The following is a 25,471-nucleotide window of genomic DNA, read 5'->3' on the forward strand; positions in this document are numbered from 1 at the left end:
TCCAAATGCTAACATTTTTGAGCTATGCCTGGTCTCAGGGCGGGCTGGAGGGCCCACAGTACCGCAGGTCATTCTTAGCATCACGCAGGACAGGACTATAACCTGTGATCCGCACTCCAAAGTTACTCATAGGCAAATCCGCACTCCAAAGTTACTCATAGGCAAATCATTTCTTCTCATTCTTCCTACTACGTGCAAAAGATACATGACCAAAAATAACGACCTCTGCCAAAAAGGTTACTGAATGTGCAACAAGCTTACCTCATCATTCAACAATCAGCTGAATCAGTAAGTTAGAGAAGAAATTTTTTAAAATGTGACAGAGGAGGGGATGGTTGGTACTAAATTGAATTATCTGAATAATTTACTTCAGCAGTTTAGATAGCACATAATCACTTAAGCTTGCAGTACATAATTAAAAAATACATTTACTAAAATTTTAAAATAAGAAATACATAATTAATATCAAACAACTGGATGGAATCTGTAATTGAAGCAAGATAAACACACTTCTTCAAAGTGTCATTTGGGGAACTTACCATCAACTTAAATGCACATGGCATATTATACTTACTTGAAGGTGTTCTGCATCTAAAGCTGTTTAGTAAGCCAAAAGAAATATTCTCTGAAGTTAGTGATGTGAACTATATTGTCTATGACATTTATAATATAGAATTATTATAATCCATTAAATTCCATGCTATTTGATGCATAGATCAGAAAAAAAACCAAGCTTTCTTCTTTTCTTTTAATTCCCACTCATCTGACCAACTTCAATGAGTCAGTCACAGACTTTAACACGCTGAATTAAACTATCAAAACATGCTTTTCTGTGTATGCAGAAAAGAACTGTTGTCAAACCTATTTAACTCCTCAGCAAACTAATTCTGCATACTTTGCTAATAACTTCTTCCTGTCAGCAACCTAACTTAAGGTTTTCATAGCATACCTGAGCTGTTTCACCATTTTTTAATGGAGAACAGCAAGTTCAGGACATATATAACTTGCTAATTTTTCAAACATTATGTTTGTAGGAAAAAAGCAAAAAATACATGTACCTATTCAAATCAAATCCCACTTAAATCACAAACATTTGGTAGTTAATTCTATTAGCACTTTTATATTTTTACATGCTGTATTTCTCAATAATAATTCAGTTCCAGAAAAGCAAAAATAAAACCACTCTATAGTTCATGGAGAAGTGCTGACATTTTTTTATGCAATACCATTAATATAATTTTGGAACACACCTGCAAAACAAAGCAGTTTCCATTTTGAAGAATACCTGAAGTTTCTGCCTGGAACCCCTGTAAGTTACTGCAAATGTTACAATTAATGTTTTGAGTAACCCAGAAGTGATCCTGAAATATCAGGCTAAGCTCTATCTCAATGTTCTTTTTCCAAACAAAAAAAAGATAAGCTGCAAATAGTTTACACCTCAGCTTGCCTATTCACTGCAATGTGTATCAGTACATCCCAAAGCCAGATAATCTTTTGCATTACTAATTAGAAACTTAAAATTACTGTAGAGGAAAAGAAGAGAAAGTTTTTCAGAAATCTAAATAACGAAGGACACACACTACTCACATCAGTACCATGCTTTCTTGTTGCTTGCGTTGCAAGAGATTTAATCTTTTCCTTGTAAAGCTGAGCACCACGACTGTTATACTTTGCATTGGTATCATTTGTTGTGCATCCATGTTGATGGAAAAAAGCAGACTATGAAGCAGAAAACAGAAAATGCTATGAGAAACAGGTTTAATATCTTACGGCATTTAACATAAAAATATATTGCAATGCAGCAAAATATTCTGCTCCCCTATCTAAATTTAATCTTTTAAATTATTAAGTCTACGCAGACTCCAAAATAAAAAGAAAACTCCTTTCTGGCAACCTCTCTAATATAAATAAAACAACAGAAAAACCAAATACATTAGTGGGACATTCTAAAAGCATATACAAATACAAGCTTCCCATCATATACAAAGAATCCTAGTTCTGAAACTAACTGTAGAAAGGAAGAGGTAATTGATTGCCAATACCTGTGCTTCAAAGGACATTCCTGATAGTCTAAAAGGCATTGGTTGGCTTCATCTCTAGCAATCTAGAGAGAACAATGTATGTTCAATAGCATCAAAATGACTGTATAAAAATGGTCTTCCTTCAAAAGAAAAGTACATGTATGCACGTATATATGTATGTAGCTATATGCTTGTGTATTTATATAAAAGTATCACTGAAAAATTTTGTTCATATTTAGGATCTTAAACCAAAAGCAAATCAATACACTTTTATCAGAGTTCCACAATGGGGAGAAAAACAGAAAAAAAAGGAAAAAAAAAAAGTTCTTTGAAAAATGAAGATGTGGAAAGGCTGGGCTTTTTTTCAGTACCTAGAATTAACTAGTAAATCATGTCGTACTTCTTGCACAGAAGAACACGTCAGGCTATTACAGTAAAACATAATAAACAAGTTTCTGATAGGATCAGCAAATCTAGATAGCCTAAGGTTATGACCTCCTATGTTGCAATTGCAAAGCATAAATCTAGTATACAAGTACCAGACTTCATATAAAAATTAAGCAACAACCATGCAAGAGGGAGATAATGCCAGTCAACTTCTGTGATTACAACAGAAACAGTGGGAAACATCACAGGTGCCAAAATTATTGTGTATTTTTGCATTTAAATATATATACCTATCAAGGTATATATATTCAGTGGAGTTTTTTTTAAACCCTAATTCCAATCATCATAGACATTTATTCTGAAATCAAAATGAACTAAGAACGCTTCCGATTTTCTAGCGATCTGATACATAGCTACAAAGCTCAAGACTGCTTTTATCCAAGATTCAGCATCACCAGGCCATTATAGAATACAAATGATTAATGTTAATCTGATAGTGCTTCTAAACAGTAGTTAGTAAAAACAGAATTTGGCATTTAATTGGAACAAAAAGGGAATTTTTTTTTTAACGCAGTCAGAGGAAAAATGTTAATTTTATTATTTAAATGTCAGATAGTTTACTAAATTTGTCTTTAAAGTTTCGGGTATTAATCTTCCTAGGTAATCCAAAACAGACTGTTGTGAATTGGAGACATTTGAGGGGTGGGTGTGGCTATATTAGACCTCTTGGTACAATATATGATAGGAAACAGTGACAACCAAGCACAAAGACAAAAAATCATAAAATTAAATGGTAAAGGTTTATCATTAAACTTCTGGTAATACGCTTTCTGAGATCAACCGAAGTACTTTTCAAACTTTGCCATCTCTTCCTTCTGACTGCCTTAAAACCTTTTGCTAAAAATGAAAATATTTTTCATGCAAAGTCTCCCTCTTCTGATTAGCCAATACTGTGATTTTCATGTACTAAGTGGGATAACAGAAACTTGATGAGTAAATTCATTTAATAGCAGTATTAATACAGAAAGGTGTAACTTAGAAAGGACAGGCAGAAGAAAAAGAGGGAGAAGACATCACTTTATTTCTCAAGAAGGCATGCAACTGCTCAGAGATAGTGACCGGCTGAATGCCTAATTCAAAGACAAAGGTTTGACTGGAAAATGCAAAAGTGGAAGATAAATAATAATAATCCTGAATTCATCATTCTTTGTATGGAAATAGAAAGAAAAAAAATAGAAAAAACAGCAGAATATGAAAGTGTTAGACTTAAGGAAAGCAGATTCAGCAAGCTCAAAACTGTTAAGAAAAAGCAAGTTGTTATTGTTATGGAAAGCAAGTTTGGGTGAAGTTTCTTAAAGAAACAACATTAAGGACAAAGCACAAATGAAGAAAGGTAAGGGGTAAGAATTCATGGAATCAGAAGAAAAGTAGAAATTGCTTAGGGAAGTTGCATGTTTCCTCACTGGGTGGGTCAAATTAGGGAAGCAATCTCAGTTATTGGCGGTCAATCTTTGAAAAAACGTGGGAAAACAGGCAAGATTCCGAAACATCTTTCAAAGGAAAACATCCTCTCTTAAAAAGGAGATTCAGAAAATACAGCAGTCACATAACTTCAATTTACAAAAATACTGTGTAACAAACTTATTTGTAAGTACATAAAAAAATCAAGTTGAAAGTAACAGCCAATATGAATTGGCCAAAACCAAAACACTGCTATTTCCTCTCTGACAGTGTAGTATGTCTTATCCTGACTTCAGCTGTACCTCAGGTATGAGTCAGATCTTGACTTCAGTGTGACTTTTGACAGTGACATGATTTTTGGCATGATATTTTCATAAACCATTTAAGGATATATGGCCACAGGAAAATGCCTGTAAGCTAGGTTTACAAGCTGTTGGAAAGACATCGTTCAGCAGCAGTCAATGTTTCACTGTTAAATTAGACAGGTATGGACAAAGAATCTGATCTGGCCTTTTCAATGATTTTTATTAATGACTTCTAAGAAAAAATAAAACATTTGCAGATTATACCAAGATGGAAAAGTTGCAAGAAATATGGAGGACAAAATCAGCATTCAAAGGCATTCTTACAAACAAGAGGGGGGGAAAAAAAAAAAAAGAGAAATTAATTGGAAAAATAAAAATATCCCAAGATGTGAGCCAATAAGGACAGACAATAGCTTCCAAACCTAACAAGCTTCAATGTGCAAAGCAAATACTCAGGAGTACATACAGCATTTGCATTTCCTCCAACTTGCATGCATCTCAGCTGAAACCAAGACCAATTGGAATCCAGTTCTGTAGATCTAAACAGAAGGAAACATTTTTAATGTTATCTCCAAAGCCATTTAAAATCTCCCTACCTTTTTTTTTTGGTAAAGTGTTTCTCTCCCCCCCTTTTTTTTTTCTAAAGTGAAGAACAGGCATCTATAGAAAAAAAAATCTGCAAGAATACATAATGTGCAAAACAAATTAATAAAGTCATGTAGATCTGCCACAGTTTTTCAAACTGTAAAAGTTTGAAAAAAATGCACCCTCTGGCTGACAGGTTTCCCTTTTAAAAAGCGCCAATAGGATACATTTTCAGGAATCACATTTGAACTCTGTCAACAGCAGGTGACAATCACATGTAATGGGCAAAGTGAAAATTTGAATGTCATATCACAACAAAAATTTGGGGCCCAGTGAGTATGAGGAGAATTAATACTGTGATCCTTAGGAATGGATTCTTGAGAGGCCTCTTGTAACACTTTTGTATACAGCGAAAAGGCAGCAGAGGAAGAATATGGATTTTAGTTGATAGAAAACGGCTGCTTTTATCTGCAATCTATTCTTGAATGCATTGTTCTCACTCACTTCAAGCAGAACCTTCCATTTCAAATATGTGATTATTTATGAAGCCAAAAAGGCCCACAGGCCATCAGTTAGGATACTCACCTGAAATGTGACAAGCTCAGGGTGTTGATTTACTGCACCAACTGACTGACTGAGCTAAACCGTTGCCAGAGAGGGTAGCCCTTTACACCACCCCAGTACTAGCATTCAGGTGACACCATAACGAACTACTTCAGGAAGCAAAGCTGGCAAAATGCTATCTAACTCTCTGAGGCGGCTTGCTAGGGGGTCAGATTATCTTTATGGGCAATACACTGTGACACTGTTGAAGACGATAAACTACTATTTGCCTCAGTCTTGATTTGGAGGAATGATAAAACACTTCAATATGCTTACTCCTCCTTCATTTTCGTCATCTTCAATATAGAATCTGCCAACAAATGTGCACTACTAACACAAGCAGCAGATAATGGGAATGGGTGCATGGTACAAATTCTACGGAACCCTACCTATTTACTGAATTCCCAAGCAGCTATCAGATACAACAAAGCCAATACAAACATTAAAAAGGTCTGAATCAGTAGTTGAGAGAAGAATGGGTTTTCCTCTCTGAGCAGGTATCTGAACAAACAATACATTAAAAGATGCAATTTTTACTATAAAAATATATAAACTCCTTACCGAATGAAACTCAAATGAACACCAAGTGATCGATGGGTTCCTGAACAATCAATACATAGAAAAACTCCATATGTTATGCTTGCCCAGCTAGGGTTCTTCGCTCCGCAGTCAAAACATACCTTAAAGAAAATAAAGATCAGTAACAGAACTTCAGCATAACTACGTCTTACAGTTGTATTATAGGTCATGCTAACGCCCTCACAGTGATCAAACCTAATTAACTCATCCTTACAGCATCTGTTGACATGACAACTTCATATTATCCTAATTTCATAAATATAAAGAGGAGTTATGCAATCTGCCCACACTTGTGTGTCTTTGCTCTATCTAGACAGGACTACATGCCTTCCCGGTTTCTGACTATAACCAGCGTACACACGGAACGCGGGTTGAGAAACCGTGGGTCAGAGAACCCACATCAGTCTAGTTCAAACACACATTTAACACAGTACTTCTAGCACTACTGAAATATGAAAGTGTTTAAGAAATATTTTCCCAAGGGCAAGCTCTCTCCGTGACGTACCATTGAGTCTACTCTTTCCTCAGAACGTACATGCGACTGCAGTTATCAGCAGCACTAATGACATCATTATCTACTTCCCCATATAGAACCCTTGACCCTTAGAGCAAGCCTCTGAAATGCAGCTGTGTGAAGAAAGCACCCGCGCTGTGTACTGCCTAGCTGAGCACTCTCTGCCAGACATGACTATTTGTGTGATGCATCACACATGTATTGCTGTATCACCCTTTTAACTGTCCACAGCACAGACCAGTAAAAAAGCAAATATGCCCACAATTACTGCATAAACAAAACCACGAATTTCTTACCCTCTGCCACCACGTTAGACTCCTAACATTCAGCCAAAACTACAAGAGGTATCTGTGTCTACATTTCATACACTTCGCAGGTCTGCAGACCACAACTTTCAAGTCCTGTTTCAGTTATTCTGTATTTTGTACTTCTTTGGCCACGGAAAGCAAGAACAAAAAAATGTATTTGATAGGAATCAATTTTCAAATGCAAGGAAGAACACAAATTTAAAGAGAAACAGCTCTTCCTAGTTAACGCCATATGCACACCTCTATTCCTGTATGAAAGCACTTCATTATCTGATCAATGCTTTTTCAGTGGCATTTAAAAAGGCTGCAAAGAAGTACTTCTACAGTAAAAGCATCCATCTATAGGTACAGTCAGTGGCATCTACTAAGAAATAACGCCACGGAGAGACAAGCTTTTACACACAAATCAATGGAGTTCCAATCTGCAACTTTATCCTTTAACATCCTCCAATAAATCTAATGCATCCTCAGATAGCAAGGGAAGTACTAGTTATATGCAGAAAGAAAAAAAGGTTTATTCCAAGTCAGCTGGGGACATATGGAACACCCTACAAGCAGGTCAGAAGCAGGCCACAATGCTTCCAGCACCTCCTTGTCAGGCTGGGGGGAAAAAAAAAAAAAAGGTTAAGAAGTCTCCTTGCTAGAAACTCCATTCATACAACTAAATAGAGATTTTTGTGTCTATTTTTTGTACATACCCAGTCAAACAAGCCCTGAGTTTGCGCTCAAGTCAGCTCACCTATAATCCACTCAAATCAATTTCAAGTACATGCCCAGAAGCAGTTTGAGGCTAAACAACTCGTTTTGGTGTGAGTCTGTTTAAGCTTGTACAATCCAAGTTTATCAGGCACAAGCAAAGTTCACCAGCAGATCCAGCATTAGCCCTTCTGACTTATGAACATTTTAAGTCTGAGCTTCATTAGGCTAATGACCGGTAACACAAACAGAAAGCATGCAGGTCACCATTTCTGCGTGTGCAAGTCCCCTTCTTTCTCAACAGAGACTTAACATTTATCAATGTTAAGTCATTTATGTATCTCACTATTGTATGTGGAAATGGGGTCATTCACTGACATACAGCAGAAAGAAAAAGTAAGGCAAAAGCTACACAGAATGAGTGACAAAAGGAGAGGTTACAGGGAGGCCCTGAAACAAGCACAAATGGAAGAATGATATACAGGGAGTTAGGGAAAAAGAAGAATGAGTAACTCTTCATGTGTGCTGTATTCTAAGAAAACACACAGCTTTACTAGTCAGAACTCATTATCTTTATCCTAATTCTCTCCGTTCTTTGAAGTAGTTCCTTAAAAAACAACAGGAGCCTCGTCTTCATTTTAAATTGGCTATTTTCACGCTTTTTCTTACAAGGCCAAAAGGAGGATGGGGACAACAAAACAGGAGAAGATTCTGCTTGAAACCAAAGCGAACAGAACAGCCCTGGTCTCGCTTCTAATATAGGAGAGCAAAGCAGACTTAATCCTAAGTCTTGTGGAAATTTCCTGGAGCACAAACAAGAAACGAGAATCTTGAGTATCAGTGGATAATTAAAAAAAAAATCCCATGCTTAGAAAAGTACAGTTATAAACACCCCGTAAGATCCTCCTCCCCGGTACAATTATAAGCACTTTTTAATTTCAACATCTTAAAAGTCAATTGCATCACCTTGGAAGCTAGCTGCCACAAAGCAGTATAGCTCAGTATCTTCACTCATGCAGGACTCTCTATCAACCATTTACAGGACACCTGTGAAAATTATTCATATGCATAAAAACTGTAGCTTTTAGGATTGTGATGCAAGTAGGAACATCTAATTTTCTTGCGGAAGTAATATAAAGTAACTGCCATTTCCATCATGTTATGCAACAGAAATAGAAGCATGTTTCATTAACATTTAGACTCATTTTGCTTAGTTTTCTCAATTTTTACAGTGCTTCCCACCACATAAATTTTAACAAGAACAGGGAAAAAAAAACACCCAACCAAATTAAAACCAATTTCAGAGCCACCCTATGAAGTTGTTTCCATATCAAAACCAGAAAAAGTGTATTTTCTATACTGATTCAGGCACAACTAAGATATCAAAATCGTTATAAAAATCAATTTGAAGGATATGCTTAAATAATCTATTGCTTTTAAAATACACTTGCATTCCTTTTGCTCATTTTGTGTTAAAGCTTTTCAGGACAGCCTGAATTCAGTAACAGTCACTTTAAAAAAAAACGAGCAAAAGCCCTAATTGAGATGTTTGTACCAGAGCAAACACAAAGACTCGGGTATAATCCACAGCAAGCAGTCATTAAATCATACAACATCCACCTTGCACAAGATACCTATGTTAATAAATAATACATAATATACATTGTTATTGGATATGGAAATGTAATAATATATAGCCTATAGAAATGTTAGTTTTGGCACTTCAGAAGAGGTAAGCAGGTTCAGCAAGCTTATCCCTGCGGTCACAGTTACATAGACACTTTCAGTCTCCCATGTAGCAGGGCTACTGCCACAGGGTAGCAGCTCCGCATCTCCCTGTGCTTGCCATTCCTAGCTTGCCAGGCTACCGTACAGCTGCATCAACACTAAACCAGCTAAAACTCAGGGGGGGTAGTTTCACACTCGGTCAAAGGCAACCCAAATCCAAGCAGCTACTCTCTTAGTTACCAGCAACCGTATCCAGATACGCTTTTCTTCTTCTCTTGCATCAGCAATAATAATCACACGTGTTGATCCTCCTGGAAACCAGCACTGCACTGCTTTGACTCAGAGCAAAGGTAGGTCCAACTCACATCACAGCCACATGACCAGTAATGCCAATATAAGGGAGGGAACAGGAGGGTTTGCCACAGGAAGAAGACAGGACTGCCTGTTGCGGAAGTGTCACGGGCTCAAAGTGATTTAAGTGAGACATGATATACTCTGAGGCAAAAAATCCCCCACACTCCAACACACACCACACCCACAATACACACTGTAATAACAAAACTGAAGAACTGACAAGCCACCACCACAACACGCATACTTAGGGTTCACCCAGTTCAGATCCTTGACCTAGGTCTCCAAGCACAGGCATGAATACTATCATCAACGAAAGAAAAGAAAGAACCAGAGAGCAAGGAATGAAAAACTACCACTTCCAGAGGAATAGATTTATGCCAGATTAAAAAAGACTGTACAGCACAGCGCCAGGGTGCAAGTCTTCAAAATAGGTGAGCTTTACAAGCATTTAAGTTAACGATATGAGGTAGCTTAGGGACTATGAGCATTTTTATATGTACAAAATACATCCTATTTAATAATTGTAATATGCTTGTTAAGTGTCATCAGACAGCTCTGTATGACATAATACCCAAAGACACACCAAGAACTCAAAAAAAGCTATTTCTCATGCTATACAAAGTAAAGGAAACTAAGATCAAATTATAGATATATTCATTTCAAGACAATAATTCAAATATCAGTTTAAACACATTATAATCCACAAATTAAACTGCACATTTATTTAAATGAGAATTCTTTTCCTAAGCTCATGTGCACTAAGAACTACTGCAGAGCACCTAGCACAGTGTAAATATACATGCCTGCTTATAGTAGGCAGCCAGTAAGCCCAGATGCTGCACAGAAGAGATACCAGTTCTTCCCAAACTATATACATAAACAACACAGTTAAAGCATATTACTAAGCTTTTAATACAGAACTTTTCCGATATTTGTACTTTCCCGTGTTTTTCTTTCTCAGCAGAAAAGCCCTTCAACTAAAAACAGCAGACTACATGAGAAGAACACAAGAGAAAGGAAACAAAACAAGATGTAATCAAACATGAGAGGATAAACTGATGGCAGCAACAACTTTTACTTAAGAAGACCGGGCAGATACACGGGCACGGGACAGTTGCGAGATCTAAGCTGTTGATGTTTCCCACTCTCCTTCCTCTCTGTCTTTACAGGTCAATGAGTGCGGGCTTCACTGCAGTGCTAATATGAGTTCTCTGCATCTGAGCTACTTATTTCAAACTGACCTAGTCTGAATGGCAGCACACAATATTGCTTTGTCAACATTGGCACCAAATTTCTATGTAGCACCTGACATGACTGCAAGGAGAGACAGACACGCTTGAGCAACCACAGGTACCACAACCAGCTTACTAAGTCCAGCACAGTAACGAGCTCAGAACTGTTCAAGGCACTCCATCCTCAGGTTTTCCATCCTCACCAGCTATGGGCAGTACCTTCTCATTCTCGCGTGATCCCAACACAGAAAAAGCACCACAACAGCACTACAGAACTACTCAACCCCTTACATAGAGTGCTAGTGAATTTCAGGAGCCTGTAAAAGATCTCTCTGACTCCCCCTGTTGGGACTAGGGCCTTTCCTTGATGAACTTTTTACCCCATTGCAAAGGCAAGTTTTAGGAATGCTTGTGCTAAAAACTAATTGGCAAGCGTTCATCTTTGAGCTTTGCTTTCTGAGAAACCAGATGTGTCTCCACTGCCTGTACAGTCTTAATGACTTGTGTTCAAAGTGTGGAAGTCAGTTTTGGACCAAAGACAGACCTCCAGACTCATATTCCCAGAAAACAAAACCAAGCTGTTTCTTCATAATGCTAATCCAAAGTTTCCTAGTGTATTTTTCAGATATGTTCAGAGCATATATCATAATGCTAATACAATGGAGCAGATGGCACTAAAAAGCAGCACACGAGCATATAACTCCGGACGGTAGTTCTGCTGCCCAACGCTTCTGCCATGTCACCTTGCAGCGCGAGGCACCTCTCCCAGTTCACAGCTAGCCACCGCATACCTTCCCACGTAATGGATACTAGCAAACCAACAGGGCTTTACAACACTGAAAAATTAAAGTCACCACTGGATGAGTCCAACGTGATAAGAAAATATCAAACTTCTATCGCCACAGAGGCAGCTGTGCCACAATGAGCTTTGCTTTTTTGATTTTAAAAAAAAAAAAAAAAAGATAAACACATTCAACACTCTACGTTGCCACTGTTTCGGAACCTGTTTTTTATTTTTACCTGAGCTGGCCCTCCTTCCAGCAATACTTCCACCCCTGGTACCCGGCAGGAGCTGCACTTCCCTAATTAAGCGCTTAAACCTGAACACCCAGCGGACCCCGCCCGCGGATCGCCCGCCCGGCCGGCCGGCGGGCAGGCAGAGCTGCCCAGCCGACGGCGAGAAGACCTTCCCCCGCTTCCGGGACGGCCGCTCCCGGGTGCCGCTGCCCGCCCGCGCCGCCTTCGCTCCCGCCGCCACGGCTGGGGACCTGCCCGGCCCTTCCCTCCTCTCACAGTGGCCCCCCGGCAGCGGGCAGCCGAGCCGGGGCGCCGGGGCTCGGCGGGGCGTGGCGGGCCGCGGGCACTCCCCCTCTCCGCCCCGCCGGCAGTGCGACGTGTCACAACGGCGGAGCGCGGCCGCTGCCTCCCCCCGCGGCCCCAGCCCCAGCCCGGCGCCCTTACCTTGTTGGTGGGGACGGAGCGGAGCCGCTTGAAGATGGCGGCAATGTCCTGCTTGCTGGGCTCGCACATGGCGCCGGGCGGCAGGTGGGGGCGAGGCGGGAGGGCTGCGAAGGAGAGCCGCCGCCGCCGCCGCCGCCCGCTCGCACCGCCGGGACGCCCCACGCCGCCGCGGGACGCTCCGCTCCGCCCCGCCCCGCCCGGGAGGCGGCCACGCAGCGCGCGCGCCCTTAGCCCGATGGGGCGCGGCCTGCGGTCGCCGGCGTGGCGCGAGGGGGCGACGCTCCCCCGCCCGCCGCCTCTCGGTTGCCCTGGAGACGAGCGGCTCTGCTGCGTCAGCGTCTTCCGTTGGGCACTCTAACCGTCGCGGGGCGGGCGGGGGAGGACACACCGGTGGAGGCGGGGGCGGGAGAGGGGTGTGAGGCGGCCGGCTTGGGGCGGTGGGTGTTTGCCCGTGAGGGCTCAGGCATGGAAGGTGGAGGGGAGGGCCCAAGGCGGCAATGGGGGGCGAGGGGCCCGGGAAAAAAAAACAACTCGCGGAAGAACACCAGCACCTGCTCCCTTCATGGGACATGGAAAAAGTGAAGTGGCAGTGTTCCCCTCAAGACAGGTGATAAAGCACGTTATTATGCCTGTGAATAGACCTGTTTCTGCTCTTGGACTCAACAAGTAGGTTGCAAGCACTCTGTAAAAATTTTAGTTAAAACCATTGTTCCCTCTTCTCACTAGCATTAAAGTACACAGCCAGGGACAAATGAGTCAGTGCAAAACCAGCAGAACAAAAAGGCAACAGGTTTTAATTGCTTTTGAAAGCAGCATGTTCAGCTCATAAAACTGAAATCATAAAGCCTCTCAGAACAGGAAACAGAATAAAAATACTTCAAAAACCTTGAGTGCCTGCACTGAATTTCGTTGCATGCAGAGAGTTCTGTCACCTCTGCCTCACACGCCACCTTACAGGAGGATTATCACTTGGGGCATGAAGCTCACTCAGCAAAGCCAAGAGATGCCGGACTAATGAGTCCTTTCGCTGGAACACTGGCCAGGATGCTGCGGAGGCCCTGCAGGAGCCACTCCAGGTCCCTCTTGGCCAGCACTGAATTAAAGGTACCAAGTCCTTAAGGGTGGCCCTTGCAAAACAGCACAAAGACAACTTTGTGGCTCTACAGAACTCAGCTCAGCAGCGGTAAGGTGATCCATGCTAGGATCTTCAGAGCTTGGCATCTTAGCAGTCTTCTTCAGAGACCATCAAGGCTCACAAGGCTGTATCCCCTTCTCCCTTACTCTTCTGACATAGACAGGTAAGACTGCATAGTTATCCATATACGGAAAAAAAACTGTAGACAAAATTTCTATAATTCTATCATTTTCTTTCAGAAATGTCTAGGTTGGAAGGGACCTCCAAAGATTGTCCGCTCTAACCTTCTGTTAAAAACAGGGCCATAGATTGAGTTATCTCGCTATCTAAATAGTCAAGTTGAAGGCTTTGCATGAAAAACTACCTTCAGCCCCTCAGCCTCAAACCCGCGTCACCTTCAGCGCCTCAAGTATAAGAGGTTTCACTGTCTCCCATTGAAGCTAGCAGCCGCCATTTCTTACCCGTGGGTGGGGAAGTAGTTCAGGGTGATGAGACCCGTTACTGCCTCAGTTCTGGCCACGCTGCACGAGGCAGGCACACAGCGAGCACAGTCTTGAGTGCTAGTTCAGGGATTTCTGCTGGAGCGAACGCTGCGTCCTGTCCCCACACTGGGCCCTCGGCCGTTGTGGCTCAGAGGCACACCCTGGCCCTGCAGTGGCTTGCTGATCACTAGGAGTCAGTCACTAGTTACCCTGACAAGCAGCTGAATGCATGAACATTTTACTCTTCAGAGTGTGGAGATTTGCTGGCAGCAGGCCAGCAACCTCTTTACTCCAGATTAACTTTGTTCAGTCTGGCACTATCACAGGTAGAGGGCCTGATCAAAGTATAGGATAGCAGTCCAAAAATCCATCTGTATGCATATAGCCAAGTAACACTGGGACTAGACTTAAAACATCTGAGCCTGTAGAAGCGGAAGTTGTTGCGTATTCCATGCCAACAAATATAATCACTTCCCTTCACAATCACTCGGGATCAAAAATGCCTAGCAAGACACCTCCTGTTACAAAGTGAAGCTTGCGTTTCAGGAAGATGTTGCCCGTGTAGTAGTCATAGGTGCTCCCTACAGCGCACTCCCCCCCAGAGATACTTGCCAAATCCCATCCGACTGCATGAGGATTGCCATCCCAGCCTACGGCTGCTGGCCTCACACAGAGAAAGACTTGCCAAGAAATTTCCACAAAAGAAAAAGAGAGTCCATTACATAAGCTTTGTAAGTACTGTTAAAAAAAGCAGGAGGAGTACAATCTTGGAACAACTAACATCAGGAAAAAAAGGTCATCCTGAAGATTGATCTGTCTGGCATGATCCTAGAGAAGGGTGATCTTATTTATCGTCCCATACTTTCCCCAGCTGCACTGCTGCCTCCCCAGGCAATGACACACAAAGGCAGCTAGCTCCTGCCACTGCAGCAGCCCAGGAGACCCAAAGTATACCTTTAGGAAGCACAGGCCAGTAACACCATAGGGGGCCTGGTTCTGTCTTTTGCGGACCTCCTATTTCAGGAAGCGGTACCTCTCTGCCCCTGAGTTGGGATGTCAAAAAGCTGCTAGCTGTTCAGAGCCACCTTGCACACCCAGCTCACAAGTCTCCATCCAGGAACTAAGAAGTGTATTGGCTCTTGAGAGCGTTCAGAAACACTGCACTGTCCCCACCTGGTCTCACACAGTGCCTCTGTCCTAAGGCCATACAATTCCAACTATGCGGATGTGCACACTAGACAGATTCCTGTTGCAGACTGCAAGCTCAGCTGATTGCTAGGAGGTGAGTTCTAGACAAGATGGAAGAAAAGTATTTAGCACATGCTTATGAACCTGAGGGAGGTAAGCAGGTCCTGGAGGCAATCTTAGAGCATCCTCTAGGTTGCGGGAGAAAGTAATATAGCGAATGGAGGTAACGGTAGAAGGAAGGCATGAGCTGGTCCATCACCATCAGCGAAAAGGCAGTGCTTGTAATTCACTGGCTGCTCTGCACATTGAGTAAATAAAAAAAAAACCAAAACAAAACACCAAACCACCCTTATCTTCAAGGGTGCCAGTAGATTGGGCACTGGAGTGTCCTCTACTTTGGCGAGCAGCTGTTACATGCAATCCAGGTCCTTACCCAGACCCAGTAGCAGACCAGTACTGTGAGCAAGACTGACTCCCCTGGTCTGACATTGCTTATGTCCTCAATCCTCAGCAGATTTTCATCTTCACAAAAAATTGTCCAAGGAGCACAGATTCCTTTCCTGGTCCCATTATTCACAGCATGTTGTGCTGTCATTTTCCTTGTCCGTGAGAAGAATGCCGATTTGTTCAAGATATTTTGGAAATAGCCTCCATATCCTATTCTCCCCCTAATGGTGACCTTGCCTAGTCCCAGGGAAGAAGCAAACTAGATTCTAAATAATGGAAACTATCAGAATAAGCCCTGAAAGGTGATGAACGTTTCCAGGGAATAGAGGTGGGCCTCTTGTTCTTCAGCAAGTTTGTGGTTTGAGCCCATTGCAGAAAGAGGGAAGGCACAGAGAAAGAACAGCAGCCATGGTGGGAAAGTGGACCACAACTGCTGCTTTGCCAGTTATGCCTCAGTGTAGTAATGTCATGTCTTGCTAGTGGTTTCCAAGAACATCCAAAATACACGTATTTCTATTCCAAGTGCACACAAAACCATCTAAAAATTGCTTCCGTGCCAGCTGGTGTGACAAACATATACGTGGAGGAAGACTGCTATATGTGTACCCTCAGAAACAAATGCCTGGCAACTACAGCATTCCCTAGACAGGCTGTATTACAAGCCCTCTAATCAGGTGCAAATGCAGAGCAATTCATTGCCAGCATGCCAGAGTATGACACTGGCTGTTGCCTGTCTCACAAATCAAAACCCGAGGGCTCTTATTCCTACTAACAACCCAGAATACAGTTCCAATTTGATATGAAGAAAATATTTCATGATGAGGAGAATCAAACATTGGAACAGTTTTCCCAGAGCAATTGAAATCTCTGTCCTCGGAGGTTCTCAGGACCCAACCAGACAAAGCCCTCAGCGACCTGCTTCTAGTTCAGTGTTGAGTCCACTTTCAGTAGATGTCTTGAGGCCCTTCCTCCCTGAATGATTCTGTGCTAATACTCCTTTCTCTGCATACCCAGGCTAGGCCTGAAACGGATGGGTTGTCCCTGTCATACTTTGTTGATACCCAATTTTTGAGTGCCAGAGCTACTCTGTAAGCTGATGCGTCATAGGCAAAGCAACTTGTTCCAATGCTTTCTCCTACTCTCACCTATCTAAATGCTGCAACAAGCTCCTGGATCTTGCCAGACAGTCCCGCCAGGACATATGAATACAAAGAAGGATAGCTGTTCAGGATGATCTCTCGAGAACTGTCTGTTTTCTAGGCCTTTGGCTGATTTGATAACCAGAGATAGGCACTTACATCTGCATGGAGTTGTGTGGAATTACAGGTTCAGTGGACACCTACTGTCTCACAGCTCTAAAATATTTGCTGCCGTTCCTAACCTTCAAAGCTGTTAGTTCTGTCAAATTCTATTAGTGCTGTTCTCCAGTTATTATGAAGCCTCCCATTGTTTGCTTTCTCCTCACATCACTGCTGAGAAATGACAGAATATAGGTACAGTCCCAGGTCATGCTAGCTAGATCTTCATTACCCTCTCAGTGCCAAAGGTTCCCTTAGAGCCAGAGGATACTTACAAATTGTGCTTGATGTCTGTTGGAAAACTTGGTCACACTGAGCAAAATTGCTCACAGGTGTATTGTGCATAATGAAAATATGTTGCCTCATGACAGCTGTAGCTCAAGAAGTTTTAGGCCAGCCTCCCTCTGCAAATGACATCCTCAAAGACACAACACAGTGCCAGGCATGTATCATTCCAGTACAAATAATCCATACAGAATATCTCCTCTCTAGAACTGAAAGATCAAGCATCCAAATGCCTACTCCCACAATATGGAAACGAAGTTTAGTAACTACATTAAAAACTAGTTGAAACCAATTCAAGACATCAATAATACATTTTTATTTAGTACTAATGCATTGTTTGTGCTGATAACATCAAGAAGCATAACCACTTAAAACAGGTGAGGTTTCTTGGAGCTTTCCACTCTTGAAGGCGGTCTACACCTCAACAACATGGCCCAGAACAAAGCCAAAAAGTTACTACACTGTAATTTACAGACAACCCCTCTGCACACTCAATACTCAGTTGTGCTTAAGTAAGCCTGTTTATATTAGCAATGCAAGGGACTTGCAAAGCTACAGCTGGAAGTAGCATCCCATTGCAAAACTCGCCTACATTTGCCACATGATAGCATTTCATCTATGCCAGGGCAATCAAATTTCAGTGTTTTCTTGCATAGGGGTTCTAGAAATATCTATCATCATAGTACTTCACAACTGATATGGTTGTTTACCTCACAGGGTTGGAGATTTCATGGGTCATGCAGAAAGGTGATCTAGCTGAAGTAATAGGTGACTTGGATTTTCAAAAAGTTCATGCTAATGTCCCTCATAAAAGCCAAAGTAAACTGACATGAAATAAAGGAAATGATCATTTAGTAAATCAGTTATTGACTAGAGTAATGAAAAGTGGGAGGTTACCAGTGTGTCCCCCAGGGGGATTCATGCTTGGACTTGTAGATTTGAATATTTATCTTCAAAAAGGGTGAGTAGAAAGGTGGCAGTTTATTGATATGAAATTACTTATGATCACAGAAGTGGAAAACAGCTGCAAAAGGATCTTGTACAGTACTGATTGACCAGATAAAGCAACAAGGGAATTTCAAAGTCAAATGCAAAATAAAAATATAGTCTGAACCTCTCTAATGGGGTCAGAACTAGCTATTACTAAGAACGAACATTACTGGTTCTCTTTTCGGAACTGATCACAGGTTCTCTTTTCTGAACTTCATTTAGATCTGTATGAGCAATAGTGTGGTGTTCAGTTGTTGCCAAAGCAGTGAACTGAATTTTCAAAATTATGAGGAATGAATTAAATTTGTCTTATTTCATAGGACCAAAGACATAGATCATTGAAAGCCAAAAATAATATGGCTGAAGTATCGCTGTATGTTGTCCTGTTCCTACACTCTTCCCAAGGCACCCACTACATACTGCTGGCACAGACCTCGTCTGACCTACTGTAGTCATTCTTAGAGAAGAGGTTACACCTTCTGAAATGTGGACAGGTGCTCAGTAAAACTTTCAGATGTATGTAGGTACTCTCCCCTGAACGGAAGGTTCAAGAAGCACCTGAAGTATTTTTGAAATTTTGTGCTAAAGGATTAATATAGTATCACACAGGAATCTGAATTTCTAACAGGAGAAAACAAGTAAAGCAGGCTGATAATGATACATACTGAGCACTAGCAGGTAAACTGCTTGGTGTCAAACACACTGAAGGTATTGTCCACTACAGTAATTACCACACAACCCTTCTTAGGTTCTGAAATTGCTATTTATGTTTTAGTTCAAACAAAATGAGGAAGTAAAAGTATTCCAATAAAAGCAGGATTATCTGGTATTCTCTCATTTCAGGAACAGAATCTGCAGCTCTTCAAATTGACCACTAGGTATGCTTTCAGCCACAATTGGCAAGCTCCCTGTTGTTGTGAGGTGAATGAACAACTTTCTGCCAAAGCAGAAAGGTTGGACAAAGATTAAGAAAATGATTATGTAACCTTAAAGTTATTTTTAAAAACTCCAGGAGAACAGGAGGTATTGCTGCTGGACATCCATCCTTCAGTATACCATTCTCTATTCTCTCCCTTTTCTTCTTCGTTTTACAATAATATATAGCTAACACAAATATTATTTTAAAAATCACCCAAATCGTATTAGTACAAAACCATCTCATTTATTGTCTACTCTGATTTCCCACCAGAAGCCTCAGTATTTCTATTTATCCCCAATCATGAAGTCTGCCTTAATTTTTGCTTTGCAAGTGTTACGAATAAAGAGATAATTGGAAGAAAGAAGACATTAGAACAAAGAAAAATCAGCTCGGTTATGGTGAGAACAGTTTTAGTACATCAGACCAACTCAACAAGAGATAATAGCAATGGATTGGTTTATTACACTTAGGGTATAGCTTTGTTTTTGGCATCTTGTATGTGTATAGCAAATATCTTACACATATTTTCGTATTATAGCTTACAAGTAAATTAAGAGGCAGTTTGGGGAAAATGTGTTCAAAATTTTGCTGTCAAGCTCTCAGCCTCAGAAGCAAAAAATTAAGAGGAATTTTAATGTTACTTTGGACTGTGCATCAGGAACTGCTAACCTCTGCACCTTCTCTAATAAAAATAGCCCGTTATTTTTCTGAAAAGACTCTTTTGCTATTCTATTTTAACTAGACGAATACATCAGTGTTATCAATTACTGGAAATAAATATCAATATTACACTAAAAAAAAGACAAACCACCTAATTTGTTAAGTGATCACTGCAAATACCCAGATTAAGAAGTCAACAGCTTTTGTGAAACAAGGCACTATGTGTTTTCAAAGCGTTCAGGAAATACTATGCAAATGGCAAGTATTTTCATGCTGTAAGGCTGAAACATGCTCAAGGTTACAGCAATGTTCAGGTAGCTCAATCAGTACAAGCAAATATACACTAGTAAGTTTTGAAACATACTAGTTCCCTTCAGAATTTTAAAGGAAACAGAAGGGACGAGATGGGGAGAAATTACATTCTGAGCATCATATTCTCCTTTTCTATCTTGTAAGTTTAATCCTGTGAAAGTGAATTATAGCTGCTTAAACCCAGCATAAACTTAAAAGGAAAATTTCTCTACTGTTGCTCAACAGGCTTCATTACTCACTCTAACTAACTGTAGCAAGGCTTTTGACACAGCCTCCCTTAGTATCCTTACAGCCAACTGGTGACTAAATAGACTGGATAGAAAATTGTCCAAATTGTCAGGCTCAAAGGGTTGTGCTTAGGCATACAAAACCCAACTGACATCCTGAGGGATGGATACTAGGGCCAATATTACTTAACGTCTGTATAACCTGGATGATGGGACAGAAGGCACTCTCAATAAGCCTGCAGATGATACCAAATTAGAGAGGTTATAGAGGGCCATTGCTCAGAGGGAGCTCAACTATTGAGAAACAGGCAGACAGGAACCTCGTGAACATCAAAGGCAAATGTAGCATCTGGTACCTGCAGAGTTACTCCATCTAAACAGGACAGGCTGGATGCTGACACAATAAAAAAGCTCTGCAGAAAAAGACCTGGGGATCTGAGTGAACAGCATGAATCAGCAGCATGTCATAGAATCAAAGAATCATTAAGGTTGGAAAAGACCTCTAAGATCATCGTGTCAAACCGTCAACCCAACACCACCATGCCCACTAAACCATGTCCCTAAGCGCCTCATCTACACGTCTTTTAAATACTTCCAGGGATGGTGACTCAACCACTTCCCTGGGCAGCCTGTTCCAAGGCTTGACCACTCTTGCAGTAAAGAAATTTCTCCTAATGTCCAATCTAAACCTCCCTTGGCGCAATGTGAGACCATTTCCTCTCGTCCTACCGCTAGTTACTTGGGAGAAGAGACCAACACCCACCTCGCTACAGCCTCCTTCGAGGTAGTTGTAGAGTGCGATGAGGTCTCCCCTCAGCCTCCTCTTCTCCAGGCTAAACAACCCCAGTTCCCTCAGCCGCTCCTCATAAGACTTGTCCTCCAGACCCTTCACCAGCTTCGTTGCCCTTCTCTGGACACGCTCCAGCACCTCAATGTCCTTCTTGTAGTGAGGGGCCCAAAACTGAACACAGTATTCGAGGTGCGGCCTCACCAGTGCCAAGTACAGGGGCACGATCACCTCCCTGCTCCTGCTGGCCACACTATTTCTGATACAGGCCAGGATGCCGTTGGCCTTCTTGACCACCTGGGCACACTGCCGGCTCATATTCAGCTGGCTGTCAACCAGCACCGCCAGGTCCTTTTCCTCTGGGCAGCAAAGGTGGCCCACAGCACACCAGGCTGTATTAGCAAGAGTGTGGCCAGCAGGCTAAAGCTACCTAATGGAAAAGTGTAGAGAAGATGGTGCCAGACTCTTAAAGGTGCACAAGCGAAGTGCAAAAGGAAACACAAGAAATTCTGATACATATAAGAAAAAAATTCCTCACGGTGAAAGTGATGAATGACTAAAACAGGTTGCCCAGAGAGGTGGTGGACTCTTCATCCTTGGAGATGTTCAAGACTCAGCTCGACAAGCCCCGAACAACCTGCTCTAACTGGGCCTGCTTTGGGGTCTCCTGGCTGGGCTAGGTAGCCTCACAAAGTCCCTTGCATTCTCATTCTAAATTTGGCTATGATGAGTATATTCAAACTCTATATACTAGATAATCAGATAAGATTAATGTTCTTAAAGCAAAATTCTCAATTGAATTCATCTGTGCAAGGTAAATAGCTATCCATTCAAAATGAGGACGAAACTAGTCATTTTCATTTGACCAAATCCAAGGCTGTTTCCCAAAGTTCTCATTGAAATGAAGTATAACAAGAGTTTCAAGCACTTAAAATGGCCTATTGTTTATACTTGTTTGTTAGCAGTCAAATAACTTCTTAAAAATACTTCGTTATATTTTAAATGTTTGTAAGTTTTCCATTAGCTTCTGCTACTCAGTATGATGGAAGACTTTCTCCAGTTTTGGACACCCTCCCTACCCGCACTCAGTACAAGATCCTTGAGCAAGTACAGTGGAGGGACATCAGGGGGATGGAGCACTTGCTCTGTGAGGAGAAGCTGAGGGAATGGGGCTTGTTCAGCCTGGAGAAGAGATTACTCTGGGGGTCCCAGCAGCAGCCTTCCAGCACCTACAAGGAAGCCATTAAAACGACAGAGCCAGGCTCCATCCAAGCACAGCAGAATGACAGACAATGGTCATAAATTGCAACAAGGCAGGTTCTAACTGCAAATAAAATGGGGAAAAATATTATAATTAAGCATGTTAACAGTTTGAACAGAGAGGTTATGAAATCAGTCTTTGGAAGTTTTCCACAGACTTGCCCAAAGGTGTGAGCAACCTGGTCTGAATGCAGAGTTGACTGTGCTTTAAATAGGACACTGGACTAGAGACCTCCCTTGGTCCCTCCCACTTGGATTCCATGGTACGTTCACCAAATTGGACATCCAGCATAAAAAACTAGTACTTTATTTAGATTAAAAGATGCAGTATTGGTGGGGAAGACGAGATAAAACTTTCAGCTAGCCATCACAAACACTACTACATTAATCACTGCCAGTCAACAAGAAAACTCTCACAAAAGGCAGAAAAGATTCAGATACTATAAAAAAAATCCAAGCTGTATCAGACTTGACTATACCACAGAAAGCAGCATCACAGTAGAGTTTGCATACCCATAAAAGACATGGTCTCCTCTTCTTGCATAAACATTTTGCTGGAATGCCTTGCCAAGAGCCCCTGTGTACTGCACCTCCCCTTTTTTGTTAACAGCACAATGTCACTAATGTCGTACTTCTCTTTTCGGCTCTTTTAGACAATGCAGATTTTGTCACCATGAATTGCAATGAAATGCACAAACTATTTGCTTCATAAGAGTATTTTCACATACATTGAAATAGTAAGAGGTGCATTCTGTGTATTTAAGAGATTAACAGATTTTATTGTTTTCTAAAATATTTTACAATACAGAGACCCAAACCAGTAATTCCTGACAATTTTAGTAACCATCTTGTGGATGAACAATTATGTTGATAAGTTTTCCTTGACAGACACATACATACATCCACCTTCTAAGCTTGCACATTTTGATTCATTGAAAATGATGACTAAATGTATCTATAAGCTCAAAAAACAAACAATAAAGTCCAAGACTACCGACAGTGTTTTATAGTTACCTCAAAATAGATTTGTTAGCTTCATTACAGTGTGTAGCTTCCTAACATAGCGTATCTACTTACCTGATACTTAGGAGTTTTTTTAAACACAGATCTGCTGTAATTTTACAACCCAGTTTTAAATGTCACAAATGCATACTATTTGGCACGATTACAGGTGACCGAGTTGTAACTGCAAACAAATGTAGATTTTACAGTGTTCTGCTACAATAATCCATGTAAGGACTAAAGCTAGTTTATATTTTGACCCACAAATTTATCCACAAATACTGATTTTGAGTATGTTAGTGTATTTACTGTACTGCTGAAAAATCTAATCACAGAATACTTTATCTATGGTACAGTAATGAATATGGCAGGAAAGCAGATTTAAATATACCTATAATTTAAACTCTTAAAACAGTCTAAATCTTATTGACATGAAAAGGCTTGATAACTAATAGCCATGCTCTTTATATTTCGGAATATCAAATTATATGTACATATACACAACATAGATAGGCTCTTAATAAAAAGCATTTAGTCTATTTTACAGTCTTCTCTGTTCAAAAAATTAGTCTTCACAGACTTCAAATCACCCAAAAATCATTAGCAGTTTAAAGGACATTATTTTCTTTTTCCTGCAAATGTGTGCTGGAAATAGCTACTATTCTGGGGCTTATGCATAATTTAATCTTTCTTTCGAGTGCCATTTAAGATCTAGATGGAAAACTCTTAGCTTAAGTGTCAAACCATGTAAACAACATTCATAATAGAATCCCAACCCATGACACCTGCAGATATCTCTGCTACAAATAACCTTCTGTAACAGATATTTATTAAATACAGGATTTGTTTTACAACTTCAAGCCATGCTGACAACATAGAAAGATTACTACAACATGGAAAGAGTTTTCATTCAGTCAACTGGTGACTAAATCTATGTCATAATTTAAGTATTAATTGGTAAATCTAAGCATACAAAAAGGTGCTTAACTACATAGCATTTAAATAAAAAAATACTGCATCTTTCAGACATCACTAAGAACAAATAGAAAATTAACTATAATGATCTTTAAAATTCAAGTTGCAAGTTACTGAAGGTCACTTAAAATAACTGATTAAACAAAATTGCGCGTAAGCCACATACCTAAGGTAGGATGAGGCACAAGCATAGAAAATGCAAAAATGTTCAGGAGTCACAATAACAGACCATGTGGGAAGAAAAAGCTTTAAAAGTATTTTTCCTATCGTACTATTTTTTCAACCTAACCCCTTTCCTTTGCATTGTGCACAAGTTGTGAAAACAACGTCAGATTATTAGTTCAAACTTTTGTCTTTAAATCACCATGATTTCAGTATCAAGCTCTCGCCTTTTCATTAAAATATATACACTCTATACATCATTCAGCTTCCCCTCGCTTTAAATATATACTGTACAGGCCTACAGAGCTTTTGTAACACTTCTGTATTAACTTTGTCTTTTGTCACTGGATTGGTTCTACGTAGTTTGCTGGGTATAAACCAACTTGTCCATTGTCCAGACGTCCTTTACACCAACCCTGCTCATCTTCATTCTCCATTTTAGTTAACTCATCCCCTGCAAAAAGAAGGAACATTGTTAACAAGCCGTATCCTTTTAAGTAACAACAGGAAGATAATATGACAGTTATCTACATGTCCGTTTTTCTTCCCCTGCCCACCCTGGGCCCCAGTAGAAAGCCTCCCTTCTATGTTCTTCATGCTTCTGATACTAAGAATACCACTTAGAGATTTACATATGGGACGAAAGGCCCCCAGTTTCGAGATAATAGGAAGAAGCAAGCTACTTTGAAACTAAAACATTACATTGATGGCATTTCAAAAAGGTCATAGCATTTTTTTAAAGCACAATAAAGAACGCAAACTTTTCAAGTTATATACATGTTATTTCACTATAAGATCAAGGACTGCTTTATATCTAAAGGTTGTGAACAAAGATAGTTGTGGATAGTACAACTACCTCTAAGCAAGCAGAATAATCCTACATTTTTGGCCCTCAACAAAATGTCAGTGCAAGTGAAATAAATGTTTCATTAGGCTTACTGTCAATATATACTCTTCTAAGAGTTTGTGGAACATAAGGAGGAAAATGCTACAAACATTAAGACATGGCAGTAAAATTCTCTTGAATTATACTTGCAGCTTTTCAATATACCACTACTAGATTGTGATGCAGAAAGATTTAAAAGAATCTTATACCTTACACTTCGTT

General features: G+C 40.7%; 2 protein-coding genes across 11 annotated transcripts in view; both read right to left on the reverse strand.

Annotated features, from left to right (window-relative positions):
- The window catches only part of ARFGAP3 (ARF GTPase activating protein 3), a 36,833-nt gene extending 24,413 nt beyond the window's left edge, over positions 1 to 12,420 (reverse strand). For 2 of the 6 annotated variants that reach the window (XM_075161540.1, XM_075161548.1), the window contains exons 1-6: positions 12,235 to 12,420; positions 5,924 to 6,042; positions 4,641 to 4,713; positions 2,043 to 2,104; positions 1,588 to 1,719; positions 1,251 to 1,317 (exon numbers count right to left, since the gene is read on the reverse strand). In XM_075161540.1, coding sequence (XP_075017641.1) covers positions 1,251 to 1,317; positions 1,588 to 1,719; positions 2,043 to 2,104; positions 4,641 to 4,713; positions 5,924 to 6,042; positions 12,235 to 12,303 — 522 coding nt within the window. In that variant the 5' untranslated portion in view covers positions 12,304 to 12,420. Of the gene's footprint in view, positions 1 to 1,250; positions 1,318 to 1,587; positions 1,720 to 2,042; positions 2,105 to 4,640; positions 4,714 to 5,923; positions 6,043 to 11,564; positions 11,721 to 11,793; positions 11,895 to 12,234 lie in introns of those variants that run through there. The other 4 variants (XM_075161573.1, XM_075161566.1, XM_075161582.1 and 1 more) reach the window with 4 other exon arrangements.
- A 10,553-nt stretch (positions 12,421 to 22,973) lies between these two features.
- Positions 22,974 to 25,471, reverse strand: part of PACSIN2 (protein kinase C and casein kinase substrate in neurons 2) — a 65,930-nt gene continuing 63,432 nt past the window's right edge. For all 5 annotated transcript variants that reach the window (XM_075161635.1, XM_075161625.1, XM_075161603.1 and 2 more), the window contains one exon: positions 22,974 to 24,817. In XM_075161635.1, coding sequence (XP_075017736.1) covers positions 24,705 to 24,817 — 113 coding nt within the window. In that variant the 3' untranslated portion in view covers positions 22,974 to 24,704. The remainder of the gene's footprint in view (positions 24,818 to 25,471) is intronic.

The sequence above is a fragment of the Calonectris borealis genome, chromosome 1 (genome assembly GCF_964195595.1).
Source record: "Calonectris borealis chromosome 1, bCalBor7.hap1.2, whole genome shotgun sequence".
In the NCBI taxonomy this organism is placed as follows: Eukaryota; Metazoa; Chordata; class Aves; order Procellariiformes; family Procellariidae; genus Calonectris; species Calonectris borealis.